Genomic DNA, 15,759 nt, shown 5'->3' with positions numbered 1-15,759 from the left:
AAATCCTTGTCCACAAGATAAATATTAATTGTCAGTACCACTACCAGTTGAGGAGGGGAGACGGGGTCAACAAAAAGTTGTATTGTTTTTAAGGTATGTGAATATGTGGTACAAATAAGAATGTCAGTGTTGTTCAAATATTTGCTCTGTTTAAGTACATTATATAAGTGGGCTTATATGTAATCTACTGTGTCTTCTTATGTGTCCTTTCAGGTATATATTCTGGACAGATTGGTTCCGTCCTGCTAAAATCATGAGGGCCTGGAGTGATGGATCCCATGCCTTGTCAATTGTGAATACAACACTAGGCTGGCCTAATGGCCTAGCAATTGACTGGAGGTAAGAGCAATACAGTTGTGTAAATTGTGTGCACTGGCACTTTCTTGTTGAAGATATATTTTTTTTTCCAACTTGTTAGAAAGCCTGTGAAATGCAAGATATTTTCAGACAACACCCTTCCTTTCCTCCACCAATAACCTCTTGACAGATTTAGTATTGTTAATAGAGAAAATGTTAGTTCTTCCTAATAACATCTTTTTTCATTGCTTTTACATATGACATTTTCATTACTTTTAGTTCTCTAAGGCTGTACTGGGTGGATGCCTTTTTTGATAAAATTGAGCACAGTACCTTTGATGGGCTGGACAGACGGACTCTTGAACGTATTACTCAGATGACTCACCCATTTGGCCTTACTATTTTTGGAGGTAAGTCTGAGATTGAAAAATATTATCTATTAATATCAAAGAATTTTGTTCATATGATGATATGTGAGATAAAAAAAATACTGTCTTTGCAATATTGTTTTTGTACAGAAAGCTGATGAAAGCTTCTGTAAAAATGTATGTTTAATACTACTATTTTTTTCTAAGTCTGCTTTTATGTATATTTTTATTTAAATCATTTGAGTCAGATCAGTTAACTCAATTAGTGCAACAAGGCAGATATAATGTAGTAATTATGGCTTTCAAGTTGGGTGCTTGTGCTGGAAAGACAATGTAAACCACCTCCCTAGAGATGATAAAAAATTTCAGCATTCTATTAATTGTATGTAGAGTTGGTTGGATTTATGGTGTGTGTGAGGAGCAAATACAGCATCTGATGCCTTTTGATACTAGGCAAAAATATCTTTTAAATATTTTAATGTTTTCTAAAGAGAAGTCTTAATGAATTATTTTAAAAACTGTCCTGGAATTTGAAATGTCAGGAGAGTCTGTTATATCTGTCTGGCTCTAAGTTCTGTCTACCTCTGACTGAAGGGACTCACTGCCTCTCAAATAAGTCCTTTAGTCTTTTTCAGGAAACAGCGGTGAAAAATTATTAAATTTACATGAAGTGCCTTGTGGTTTTATCTTGTGATGTTTGATCTTTTATGTCATTTTGCACTGTAACTGTTGTATGTTAAATGTCTTTCAAAACAGGTTATGCTTATTTCACTGATTGGAGACTTGGTGCAATAGTTCGAGTGAGAAAGTCTGATGGAGGAGAAATGACTATTATTAGGAGGGGCATTAGTAACATTATGCACGTGAAAGCATATGATGCTCATTCCCAAATAGGTGAGCTCATTTGTTGTGCAGATGAAAAATACAAAATAGGGAATAAGAGACAAAATATCAGGAAAGTAGACTTCTGTTTTCAATTTTAAAAATGGCTTTGCTGAATCACGACCATGACATGTGAGAGACCTGGCACAAGCACTTACAGTCTTAGGTTCTGTATTTCAGTGTTTTGTGACTATATGCAGTTTTTCTCTACCATATCTATTACTGTATTTAATAACCTTGTAAAATGGAAATATGACTCCATTGTATTTTGTGTCATTTTATCACCAATTACAACCTTGTATTTATCATTTTCTGGTAGAAGTTTTAGTTAAAAGTGACCTACTTATTTAAAAGAATTGGGTAAACCAGTATTAATTAAAGTACTATTCATAAAGTAATCACTATGCATAAGTTGATAATTTTTTCTTCTTTTTACTGTTGAATTCTATGCAGTTATATGATCTAAACCAAGAATTTGGTATTTTAGTTGACTTAGTAAAATACAGTGCACTTATTAAATGTGATCAAATCTTGTGTTAAGGTTTGTTACCAATTTGGTGTACAAACGTTGGATCAGATATCCTAGCCTTGCTTAGCCAAAGGTCCCCATTTGCTGTAGAGTACTTATTTGCAGACATTTGCCAAAAAATGGCAGAAAATTGGACAAAATTTTATAGCCTGTTTTTGGCTTTCTTAAACATTTGTGTCATTCAAGATTTTATGGAATTGAGGACTTACTGATATACATTCTAGTACTCCTGTCAGTGAACTTGACCCTATTTTGCAGTATAGGCAAAACCAGGATTTGCTCCAGCATCTTTAAATAAACAAACAAACAAACATTCTTATGCAGTTACTTTGCACTTTTCCTAGTTCCCAAGCTGTTATCAGTAGTGTATACATTGATCTTCTCTATCACTTTTTAAGGCTCTAACTACTGTAACAGAGGAACAAATCCCAATGGAGACTGCAGCCATTTCTGCTTCCCAGTACCAAATTTTCAGAGAGTTTGTGGTTGCCCTTACGGCATGAAACTGGCTTCAAATCAACTGACATGTGTTGAAGATCCATCCAATGAGCCACCCACTTTGCAGTGTGGCTCATACTCATTCTCCTGTGGTAATGGAAGATGTGTGCCTCGATACTATCAGTGTGATGGTGTTGATGATTGCCATGATAACAGTGATGAACAAAACTGTGGTTCTTTAAGTAAGTAGTCCCTGCAAAAAACAGCTAGAATTTGGTGTTTGCATTTCAGAAAGTTTGATGGGGCAGCCTGATTTCCTTGCAATAAAACCCGATTTGTTAAGGTTGTATTTATGGATAAATCCTGAGAGCTATCTGGAAGATTAGTTACTTCGAAATGAATATGATAACTCATAGGAATAGGGGATTCAACACTGGGACACCTAAGGAATGCACGAAAATACTCTTTTCTAACTAGTTCTTAAAATTCAATTTGCAGAGTAACAAACATGTCATGTCTAAAGAAAAAGTCTTGTCTAAAGAAGAAGTTCTTTTGTTTTGTAAATTTGCAACACACTGGAATATGACTTACTTGTCATATTTTAATGCATGGAGAAGGACAGACAGTCTTAATAAAGACGAAGACATTTAAAAAAGCACAATAAGAAAAATAACAAAATCATATGTATTGCCTAGTCTCCATCTAAGATTAGAGCAGCACCTTTATTTAATTTAACAGCTAAATAGAATTTTTTATTATATTTGGGCACTTCTGAACTATTTGTTACATCTTGTTTTTCACAGCGAAGTGAATTGGAAGTACATTGTTTTATTTCCTGGTTTACCTGGTGGGGTGGCTCATACAAAAGTATTTTATTTTGTTGATCAAATAACTTGAGAGAACAAATGGATAATTAGTTTTGATAAAATACTGAAGAGTTTTTTAGGCTTTTATGGCATATTTGGTGCTGTTTTCTTCAGAGTTGATCGTTCCTTATAAATCACAAACAAGAAAACAGGACATATTAATAAAATGTGCCCCTTACTGCATAGGACTAGCACGTATGACTAAGATATAAAATCTGTTTCTTATTAGTAGGCTGTTCTTGAACAAGTAAAATGCCCTTTTGGGAAAAGGAAAGTATATATATAAAAAAGGCTACTTGAAGACATGATTTTTCTTGTTTTTAGATTGTTTCGAAGTGCTTAACAGTTGAGGTTTTTATTGATTCTTGCAGCCTAAAAAAGCTTGTAAGAATTTAGTTCAGTTTTTCAGCATGTTGCAGCCTGACTGACATTTTCATTTTAATTAATGCACATTTTAGAATTTGATGCATAATTTAGGCATTATGTAAGCATACTAAATATATCTAATACTCTACTACTATGGAAGATAAATTTTGGAGATCTTTGTAAGTGTCCTCCTTTTTTTTTTTTCTAAATTTAGACAATACTTGTTCTTCATCAGCTTTTACCTGTGCCAGTGGACAGTGTATTCCAAGTCGCTGGCGTTGCGATAAACATAATGACTGTTTTGATGGCAGTGATGAATTGCATTGTCCTACACAAGGACCCACTTCATGCCCTGTAACCCTGTTCACCTGTGACAACAACAGATGTATTCCTAGGATCTGGCTATGTGATACTGATAATGACTGTGGTGATGGGTCAGATGAAAAAAATTGCAGTAAGTATCTGATCTGTCGTGTTTTGTTTTTTTTTTGTGTGTGTATATCTACATAGATATGTCTGTTGGTGTAAGAATGATACAAGAAATTAGGAAGAAAGAAGTAATATCTAAGATTAATATTTTGCAGTCCATAAGATGTCAAAAACTCAACTAATTTGAACTACCAGAACCAAGTAAAACACAGAAAAATCATTAAAAAACAGTAAGAAGGGGTAAATGTTATTGTTCTAATCATGATGCTGCATAATGTCATCCACTGCAATTTACAGCAAAAATCAACTGGAGCTCACAGGTTCTAAACACTTACTTATTGAGTGATCTCAATAATAACTAATGTTGTAGTCAGCTAATTTAGTGTGGAAGTTTTTACCTAGAAGTATCCGTAATAATTTCACAGTGAAGTAAGACAGTTTCTCTATATACTTTCTTTAGCATTATTTCTCACTGATTGGAATCTTCTGTTTGTTTTGCATGAGGCCCAGCTGACATATGAATAAATAATTACTTGATACTAATGTATAAGTGCTTGTCATTTGTATGATTACCAGCTACTGTATTGCATGCTGCAAGTCAGTGATAGTGTCTTTATGCTGTCTCTGTATTATCTTGAGTTCAGAAGTCAGAAAATAAACACAGCTGTGTTTATTGTCATGCTTAAATAGCTTTCACAGGTACTTGTGAACCCAGGCAGTTTCAGTGTCCGGACCATCGGTGTATTGACCCATTCTATGTCTGTGATGGAGACAAAGACTGTGTGGATGGTGCTGATGAGCATGACTGCAGTAAGTGTAACTTTTGTTCAGCACCACTTTATAGTCTCCTACTGTTGCCCCCTGAAAGGTCTTTGGTGACCTCATATTACCAGCTCCAAGATAGCAGATGGCATAATAAACCTATCCATAAATTAACGCTGTTTATGATACTTTTTTTAGCATTTGTAGTAAGCCCTTTGATCTCATGGCTGGTTGTGAAATTGGGGGTCTGAAATCGAAATTTTCTGTAAATTGCAAGATCACTGCATTTTCTCTGTCCTGTGGAAATCATGGTCTTCACTGGAACGTGGACTCCTGATATCATAGCTGTGTTGTGCACCTGTAGAAAAATAAGGTGCAGTCTAACTCTATAAAATAAAGTAAATCACTAAGGTAATATTTTTTATTTTTAGTATACAATTGCAGTTCCACAGAGTTTAAATGTGTAAGTGGAGACCAGTGTATCAGTACTTACTACCGGTGTGATGGTGTTTTTGACTGTAATGACCACTCAGATGAGACTGATTGCCGTAAGTATATTGATGCTGAAAGGCTTAATTTATTCGGTGAAGCTTCTCAAACTTTTGTCTTATCTGCTATATCAAGTAATTTGCAATACTTTCATTAGAACCTCAAAATTCTTTTTAAATGTACTTGTTCATAAATAGTTCTTGTGAGCAGAAATTTCAAACAAGGTAGGTTCCATTTCAAGAATAGATTTCTGGCAAAGAGTAGGGTCTGCATTCCTTTTGGCTTTAAAATTTTGTTTTACTTGGCACCTTGGTTTCAAGGCTTAAAAGAAAGAAGTTTATTCAGGTAGAAAGCTGTGAATCTTTTATCCATGAGAGTTATATCGAAACTTTTCCCTTGAGTAATTTTTCACATTTAACTTAGGATTTCTCAACACAAGACAGTGAAAACTTGTTTCAGAGAGTAATTTCATATTGTGTTGGGCATGTACATAGATACCATTAAGCATATCAATATGTGCTTGCTCAAAATATAACAATTGCTTTACTCATCATTTTATATAGGAGGAGTTAAATTGGCCAGATTCTGGAATGTCATGTAGATTGATTGTAATTCTGTGGCCTGATCTAAAAGTGACAGAGTTCTTTATAGTGTTGTAACTACTTATGCAAGATGTGAACTGAGCATAGTAATTTTTCATCTCCATCTAAAATTAAAACAGTGTCTGAACTGTTGCATGTCACTGTTTTAGCTACAAGACCGCCAGGGATGTGCCACCAGAATGAATTCCAATGTCAATCGGATGGCAATTGTATTCCTGCTAACTGGGAATGTGATGGACATCCTGACTGTGCAGATGGCTCAGATGAACACCATAGATGTCCTGCCAGGACCTGTCCTCCATCCCTTTTCCGCTGTGACAATGGCAACTGTGTCTATCGAGCATGGATATGTGATGGTGATAATGACTGCAGGGATATGAGTGATGAGAGAGATTGTCCTACTCAGCCCTTCCGGTGCCCCAGCTGGCAGTGGCAATGTCCAGGTCACAGTATCTGTGTGAATCTCAGCAAAGTATGTGATAATTCTGCTGACTGTCCAAATGGAGCTGACGAATCCCCATTGTGCAGTAAGTTACTGTTCAGGCATCTACAATAGCCTACAATGTCCTGTGGCTTCAGAAAGAAACAGAATATGTTGAGTATCCAGATGACAGCCATGTTATAATCAGCATATATAAATAGTGTAGCAGCATTTCTATCAGAAATTGTAAGCTCACTGTAACTAAAGCACTAATTACAAAGTGGAACATGCTTGCAGGTGAAAGGAGACTATGACAAATTCATCAGCTAAAGTCTGATCTTATGCTTTGAATTGCACTGTCTTAAATATGTGTTTTTATATAGCAATATGGGAATGAGCTTAGTTTTCCGTAACACATTGACTAAAGCATGGTATGCTTTAAGTTCAGAAGAAATGTGATTCAGTCTTTAATATTTTCTTTTTCTAACTTCAAAAATCATGAAAAAAATCTCAAAGCTCACATGTGGCCAGCATTTGTATTTGTGTTGATTATGAATTGATTTAAGCATAACCTTTTTCTTTCTTTCCTTCCTTCTTTTCTTTTTCTCTTTAATCAATACACATTCTCAGATGAACCCCAGCCAGGTATGATTATAAGTGTCTTTAAATTATTTTTTGTTAACTCATTTTTAGGTCTGGAGTTGTACAGTAAATATTTTGTATAATCTAGATAGTTTTGAAGACATTGTTATAAATGCTTAGGAGCATTCTCTTTAGCATTCATTTAATGGGATTCAGAAGTAAATAAATACTATGTTATCATCTGTCTTTATGTGCATTGTGTATGTTACATTTTGTATGAGAGCCTCAGTCTAGGCTCATGTGACGTAACTGATGGTTGTGCAGCATGTTTTACCAGCAATTTTAGGGTGGTAATGCAATAGCAAAGTATTACATTTAGCGTAGGAAGCTTTTGTTAACTGTTTGCTTATTTCCTTCCCTGATCCCATTTCAGATCAGGAGAGCTGCTCTGACAATAATGCTGGCTGCACTCATGAATGTATTCAAGGTCCCTTTGGAGCTCAGTGTACCTGTCCTATTGGATACCAGCTTGCAAATGACTCCAAGACCTGTGGAGATATTAATGAATGTGACCCTCCAGGCTTTTGTAGTCAGCACTGTTACAATGAAAGAGGGTCTTTTAGGTGTTACTGTGACGAAGGATACATTCTGGAAACCAATGGGAAGACTTGTAAAGTGGCAGGTGAGGAGCATTGGTGGCAACCTAAAGAACGCCAGTAGTGCCTGGAGAATGTTCAGCTTTCCCACTTTCATGCTGTTCTTCTTCTTTTTTTTTTTTTTTTTAAAAAAAAAGCTGGTGCAAAACAACCTTACTAGTGGCAGATCACTTTGAGTATTACAACTGTCACCTAAGGGGTTAATTGGAACTATTATTTTCTTGAAATAAAATATTTAGTTTAATGTTCTGGGTTTTTAACTCTGCAAGGACCAAAAATAATATTCTAGAGAAATGCAGTGCCACGCACCTCTAAACCATAGGTTAAAATTTGCTCTTTTATGAAGTTCAGTGCATCCAGAGCATTTAAATCCCAGCCTTTTCATAAGACTTTATTACTCAGTGTTATTTTTCTTACAGAATTACTGTTGGGTAGCTTATTGGTTTATTTTAATTTCTTTTCCTTTGACAGAGTCTGGGAACCTTCTCTTGCTAGTGGCAAGCCGTAACCAAATCATTGTGGACAACATTACCTCTCAGTCACATAGTATTTATTCTCTCATTCGGGATGGAAGGAATATTGTGGCTATTGATTTTGATTCAATCACAGATCGTATCTTTTGGTCGGATACAACACAGGATAAAATTTGGAGTGCTTATCAAAATGGGACTGACCGAAAAATAGTAAGTTTCACTGAGTTATTCTTGTCTCTTCATTGTGGAGAGAAAATGAAGACACTGTGTCTCCACTTAACAGAAGGGGCAAATTCCAATGTACTAAGAAGGGAGATAACATAGACAGAGTGAAACAATTCAGTAGATGCTAAGCCAACATTTCGTACAGCTTTTTGAAAACAAAAACTGAGTGCTTTCAGGAAACTTTTTAATACCAGGCTATAAATTGATTTTCCTACTAGTAGGTGCATACTCCTTCAATAGTCCAACTGAAGTTAATAGGAGTGTTTGGGTATATGCTTTGCCAGCATTTTGAATGTGTATGTTGTGACTCGTTCTGTGTAAGAGACCTAGAAAATGGTAGAGATTTAGTTCCCTATTTTCAGTATCTATAGAAAAGTGTGAAAAAACTATTTCGATTGATTCCAATGAGTTTGTTCTCTCTCTCTCTCTCTCTCTCTCCTTTAAAAAATTTTTTGTTATTAAACAGGTGTTTGACAGTGGTGTCACCGTGACTGAAAGCATAGCGGTAGATTGGGTAGGTCGCAATCTTTACTGGACAGACTTTGTTCTGGAAACAATTGAAGTCTCTAAAATGGATGGGAGCCACAGGACTGTGCTGATTAGTGAAAATATAACAAACCCAAGGGGACTAGTGTTAGATCCCAGAATTGAGTAAGACTTTTTTATGTTTTGTTTTGAAAAAATGCATATTTTATGATGATAACAATATTCAGATATTCCCAACCTGTATTGTGATTGTAAATGACAAGTGGAAGAGAAAACGTATGAGAATTTTTAAAATGGTGTGTTCACAGCGTTAATTTAATATCTAATGTCATATGATGGTTGTTTGTAATCTGTTACTCTGTTTCACTGTAGCAAGATACCTGCCATCTTCCGAAACAGATCTTCCAGTATTTGCTTCCTAGTTGGAAACTTTTAACTTAAAATTATGGTATATCTTTATCAGTCAGAGGTATACCTATGCATAATGTAGGTGGTATGCCTACTTGACAAAGAACAGGCTACTGCATAGCCCCAATTGTCATCACAAACTGATGTCATCACAAAAACACTTTCCTGTTTTGAACACCAAGTGGCAAAGAGTAAATGGAATGTTATGATTTGAACTGGTCATGTACAAAGTTTTACTGGTTTTTGAGCTCTGCAGTGCCTTGAACTCTGTTTACTGCCAGCCATGTGAGGCTTTTTAGTTATAGCCCTGTTAGCATTATCCATGTATGCCCGTAAAAGCACAAACCCATATCAAGTTTAGTATTTAGGAAACAGAGAAGCAGATCATAATCCATGGTGAAAAATAGTGCTATTTGCTGTTATTATTTACAAAGGATAGCAGCAGTAGAAGTATTTGAAAAAAATTACAACAGAAATTATGGTAATATCTTAAATAAACATACTCCCAAAATGAATGATTTCAGTATCATTGTGTAGAACATTTCTTAGAAGTGTAGGGTTTTTTTTTGTTGTTGTTTGTTTGTTTTCCCCTTGTTTTGGGTCAGGTTTTTTTGGCTAATGAAGTTTTGTAGGCAGTTTATTTGTTTGTTTGTTTGTTTTCAGATTGGTAACCACAGGTTCCTTTTTTTTCAGTGCTCATGTGATGTTCTGGACTGACTGGGGCCAAAACCCTCGAATTGAAAAAGCCAGCATGGATGGCAAAATGCGAACAGTGATTATTAACAATAAAATCTACTGGCCCAATGGACTCTCTATTGATTACCCAAATAAACTTCTCTATTTTGCTGATGCTTATCTTGACTATATTGATTTTTGTGATTACAATGGGAACAACAGACGACAGGTGGTTGCAAGTGATTTGGTAAGACATTAAGAAACAATGTTTTCCCTTGTGCTTCCAGGTACTACTTAACAGCGTATTTGCACTATGGTAGGCTTAGATGTGTATTTTTCTTAAAACTATTTTGGTGAAGCAGATATTAAGTATTCTAGCTGCTTGGTACAGCTGGAAAATGAAGAATTACATACACTATCCAAAGTCCCTCAGGAGATCTTCAAGGAAACCTGGAGCTAAGTGTAGACTTTAGTGCTTTAGATCTACACGTGTGAAATCTTAACAGTGACATCTGATATTGTTGCTACTAGCTGGTGCATTTGCTGTGGGGAAATATGGTACAAAAAATCTGCAAGAACTTTCTCCATCAACTTCTGTGAATGATGAATGCTGCTGTTCTTGATAGCAGCAGAGGGTTTTCTGTTGCCAGGACTTTTTTGTTCTGGGCACTTCATGAAGACCATTCCTCTGGCAGGCTATTTCCCAATGAAGTGCTTCTGTCAGTTGGCAAGATGGTGTACCAGCACAATGGTTTAGATGTTCAGTTGGTACGTATAAGCTGGTATAAAATAATGACGTATTTTTAAGAATTGAGCCTTGTGACCCATTTATTCTTGGCTAGGCAGACAGTTCTTGTGCATTAGGAGCTGGTACAGTCTTTCTTGCCCCACTCTTAGTTTTCAGAAGTTTAAATAAACCATCTTCTTCAACAGGCTGGTAAATTACAGGGGAGCTTATCAGAGATTCAAGGTCTTGACAGGTCCATAACTCTCACATTTTCTCTTGCGCTCTTGAAAATCTGCAATTGGGTGTTTATCTGTTGGTTCCTTGTGTTCTGCCCTGTGGTTAGACTGTTTGTTAATTCCTCATGCTGTACATCTCACAGGCTCTATCTAGCATTTTTTTTAAAAAAGAAAAAAATTCCCCTTAATTAGTGCCATGTTTCCCTCATAATTAGTGCCTTGTTTCCAAGCAATAGATGATATTTCATATTCTTTTCCTGAAAAATATCTTTTGAGGCACAGCTGCTTCTGCTTTCTTAGCTATTTATAAATTGTGCTTAGCTCTCTTGTGCAAGCTTTACATGTTCTAGTCTCCAGAACCAAACTGGTAAACATCCTTGTCTTCTAGATATTACAGCATCCACATGCTCTAACTGTCTTCGAGGATTTTGTTTACTGGAGTGACCGGTATACAAACCGAGTAATTCGGGCAAATAAATGGCACGGAGGAAACCAAACAGTTATGATTTATAACATTCACCAGCCTTTAGGGCTTGTGGCAGTCCATCGTGTAAAGCAACCTCATGGTAAGTTCAGCAAAACAACTTTGGTGATGACAAAAATGTGCCATAAAGTAATGTCATGCATAAGCACTTCCGGAATCAGTCATGTCAACAAATGGACTGGGTTAAAACAAGAAAATAATTTATGCCCTTGACTTACAATTGAAGATCATTTCAGTTTGTCCAGCCTGCTGAATATTCTGGTGTTTAGGGAGGGTGACCAAGAAGCATGTAACCATAACGAATGCCAAAAATAGGAAAGTAGTATATGGAGTTTTCCTGCTCCTTGTTTTTAAGGTTTTTATAACAAAATCAGAGTGTTTTTGAAGGTGTTATCATTTTTAAAATTTGTCTCTGTGGCATACCAGACTTGGCTCCATGTACATGAATTCTGTCATGCTTTTAGGCAAATTGGTGTCATCATCCTTCTTTGAAAAGACTTGCATTATTTTACCTAATGAAATAATGAATAAAAATCCTTCATTACATTCAAGATTCTCTCTGAGATCATATGTAGGTCATCTCTTGCATCTTGAAAGGCTGTCAAAAAAAAATAATTAAAATCACCTTTTATCTCTTTCAGTTAACGTCATCTTCCAAATGAGACTTTTTGTCATTTTATGGCATGACTTGAAGTTAGAGAAATATATTGGTGCAAATACTGACTGTTTCTGCTCTATATTTTGTGTTGATAAATAAGTGTAACAATGGCTTATATTCTCTTTTTTTCAGGAAGATGTTCTTACAGGAGAGGGAAAAGTCTTGTATTTTAGTAAGGCGATAGTAGTTTTCAGTGCTATATTGTGTATGCACTGTTTTGGAGCAAAACCTTCCTCAGTCAGTTTCAAAGCTAAAGCTGCTTCGCACTGTCACTGGAAATTATTCAGCCACCAGAGTACTGTTAAATTAAACATCATAGTTCTAGTTTAGGAGGTTTTATTTTGTAACCTGGGGTTTAAAAATATTTCTGCTACTGATGGAGAAAATGATTTATTTTCTTCATTGTATTAAACTAATTCATTTCATAATTTTTCTTTTTGATTTGTTCTGTTATACTTTATATGGCCAGAGAAAGGAGGAAAGCACTTGCAGAAGAGCACAACACGTTAATGTTTACAAATGAAGACATAATTATTTGATGATTGAAATTTCAGATATAGTATTAAGACTGTCATCCACTCCCCTTATTTTGTAAATCAGCAGATTTAACATCAGCTAGTTTTAAGATTTGCTATATAGAAATGAGGCATTTTCTTATAGTTTGAGTTTTGAGTGTATGCCATTGTTTACTGCCATCTTTTGATTTCTTTTAAGTTCTTGTTAGTTTTTATATTTGGAACAACTGTGTCATTTCCTGGAACTTATAAGGTTTTAGAATAAGGCCTGCTGAGTTCACTAAGGGTATTTATTCTCAAAATCTAATTTTATTTTCTTACGAAGATGGTTCATCCTGAAAAATCCTCTGTAACAGTGATTGTATGGAAGTGATCTAAATGGTTGAATTTTAGTGTATAGTAATAACAGCAGTCGACAAAGACCTCTTCAACTGTCCTATTTATACTTTACAAGCTTAGACTGCAATTTCAAAGTGATCCAAAAAATTACATATTGAACTGCTACTACCTTTGAATGAGGCATAGTAAGCTATGTTATCTCCTTATTTTTCTCCAAAAAGCTTCAGTAAATAATTTGAATCCCCCATCTAGAAAGGTTATTGTGATCAAAGACTGAAAATCCTGCAGGCCTTCTCATCCAGTTAACAAAAGTTTGAAGAAGAGTTTGAAAGATTTGATATGATACAAAGAAAATTAAAAGATCAATATGGTAATGTTGCTGGTTTTCCAGGGAGAATTAAAATGTGTTAAAAGTGTATTGTAATGTTTGTAATTCTTGGAAGTAACTTTATTTTTAATTTCAAATACCAGAACTGACTTAGTGTTGTTTGATGTTTTCATTGTCAGTGATGCTGAATGTTCTTTCCAGTTAGTCATATTTTATAAGTTACTAATACTTTTTTTTTTCTTCTTCTTTTTTTCTTTTCAGGTATCAATTCTTGCGCATCATCCCCCTGTAGCCATCTCTGCTTGCTTTCTTCATCTGGACCACTTTTTTTTTCCTGTGCTTGTCCTTCTGGATGGATGCTTTCTCCTGACAACAGGAACTGCATGAGAGGTAGGGCAGCAATAATGAGACATGAAAAAAAAGACCCAACAGATTGTCAGAGCCATTTCTCTGTCAGGCAAAAAGCTTACTTCAAATCTCTGAGCTGCTGCTCATGAAATCAAAGGTTGGGGTCATTCTAGGCAGACTTCATTTAGGAAGCATTGAATGAAATATATTTGGCCTAAAGATGTGGAGTTCTGAAAAGAGCTCAAAGCCAGAGGTTGCTTCCTTTGGGAGAAATGGAAGAAATACTTATTTTAAGCTCTTAAAAAAGACCCATTTGAAAATGTTTAAGTATGTTTAAACATGTTTACCTGAAAGTAAATTTACAGTAAAAGAGTAGGAATACTCCCTTAGATATAAAACAAGAAAACACAGAACTCCCAGCTATATTTAATAATAAAGATTAGTTATTGCTGCTGTAACTTTGTATGTTTCTTGAGTCCTGCTTAGTAGCTGTTAGAATCTATCTCAGGCATGTCCTGGAGAGTCTGAGCTTTGTCCTGGTGGTTCCCATGTTCCTAGAATATGTGTTGTGATTGCATGGTACTGAAACTTTCAATGTTAAAAAATTACATTGATAATTTCACTCCTGGTGAGGTAAAAAAAAACTTGCGTGTATGTGCTTTACAAAGCATCATGGTTAATATTCATCAATTCTGTTAGCATCAGGGAACCTTTGGTAGTCGGAACACATCAATGCTATTTTTTTGATCAGAGGAAAAGTATTGAAGCATAGCTCTGACTTACATTGTATGTTTTCACAGTTGAACACCCTTTCCTTATTGCTGTGAGAGATAATATAATTTATGGAATTTCTCTGAACCCTGAGGAAAAGACCAATGATGCTATGGTTCCGATAGCAGGAGTTCAAAATGGTGTTGATGTTGACTTTGATGACTCAGAACAGATGATCTATTGGGTTGAAAATCCGGTAAGTTAGTATTTGTGTTTAAAATGCACAGTAAAATAAGACTTCTTTAAAATAATGTTTTTGAATGAAATATATTAGCATTACAGGTAATGCTTTTAATAAGTATAATTGAAAAGAATTAAAGTTTTTTTTTCCCCCTAGAACAAGTTAAAGAGACTTCATATCTTTTGTAAATTAGTTTTCATCTCTGTCAGCCAAAATATTTAATTAATGCTATTTCTGGATTATCCAGAGACATGAAGAGGAAATATCAGAGAACACTGACAGCACTGTACTCTCAGCCCGTTGCTATCATCTGCTCTTCCTCATCCCTGTTGGCCTCGGGCTTAATCCTGCAAACACATCCAGAACAGTTCTCCATGGGAGTAGTACATTGGACCCAGAGGCACTAAACATTAGAATTCGAGTACATGCTATTAGAATGAAATGACATGCTTGCATGGTCTGGTCTCTAGTCTGAGCACTTCTTGAAGTAACATAGTACAGAGGCATCTTCTTAAATATAAGAATGGGGTTGCAAAGTCAAAGCCACTTCCAGGTAGCAAATACGAGGCCTATAGTTCTAAAAAATACTTTGAACTAGTTTTTAATAGTTCATTATAATTGTTTGACTAAGCCTCTTTAATGACTGACCTTGCTGAACTGAGAGATGATGTGTGTTTCCTAAGGCTAACTTGCCACAAAAATATCAAAATTAGTGAGTTGAGTGTTTGTTTTTGTATCATGCCCTAACATCACATGCTGTAGGTAGTTAAGCCTGCAAGCTGTAAGTTACTGTTTCAGAAGTTACAGAAGAAAACTGCAAGGATAATCTCAGTTTTGGATCTTCCTATTGCAGCTTACTAAAAAATTGTTTCTTATGTATTTATGTTTACAGAGAACACTAATTTCCTTTATGAGATTTCGGGTTTATTCAGGATGGTTAAGTTGAGGTATCCTTGTAAAAATCTTTTGATAATAAGGTACAAATTATAGTAGCATGACTGTACATAGCTTAAAAATATACTGATCGGGCTTATATAGCCATTTTATTTCTGTTGATCACTTTGATTTGGTTAATGAACTGTGGTGCCTCTTTACACCATATAATTATGATTTACAATAATATTTTTACCATGGTTATGCATTGAGCACATAAAAATATTTTCTCTCTACTGGATTTTCTTTTTTGCTAAGAAAATTTTTGCTCACATAGTTGGAATA

General features: G+C 35.3%; 1 protein-coding gene across 1 annotated transcript in view; it reads left to right on the top strand.

Annotated features, from left to right (window-relative positions):
- The window catches only part of LRP2 (LDL receptor related protein 2), a 119,641-nt gene that overhangs the window by 47,731 nt on the left and 56,151 nt on the right, over window positions 1-15,759 (top strand). The window contains 15 exon segments of the mRNA XM_083842447.1: window positions 214-339; window positions 577-707; window positions 1,422-1,559; window positions 2,475-2,756; window positions 3,961-4,200; window positions 4,866-4,985; window positions 5,369-5,485; window positions 6,178-6,555; window positions 7,465-7,713; window positions 8,159-8,370; window positions 8,852-9,036; window positions 9,973-10,201; window positions 11,306-11,483; window positions 13,503-13,631; window positions 14,390-14,556. Of these exon segments, the coding sequence (XP_083698573.1) occupies window positions 214-339; window positions 577-707; window positions 1,422-1,559; window positions 2,475-2,756; window positions 3,961-4,200; window positions 4,866-4,985; window positions 5,369-5,485; window positions 6,178-6,555; window positions 7,465-7,713; window positions 8,159-8,370; window positions 8,852-9,036; window positions 9,973-10,201; window positions 11,306-11,483; window positions 13,503-13,631; window positions 14,390-14,556 (2,881 nt within the window).

The sequence above is a fragment of the Anser anser genome (assembly GCF_964211835.1).
Source record: "Anser anser genome assembly, chromosome: 6".
Classification (NCBI taxonomy): domain Eukaryota; kingdom Metazoa; phylum Chordata; class Aves; order Anseriformes; family Anatidae; genus Anser; species Anser anser.
Note: the sequence above shows the minus strand (reverse complement) of the source record. Positions and strands in the feature narration are given on the sequence as shown.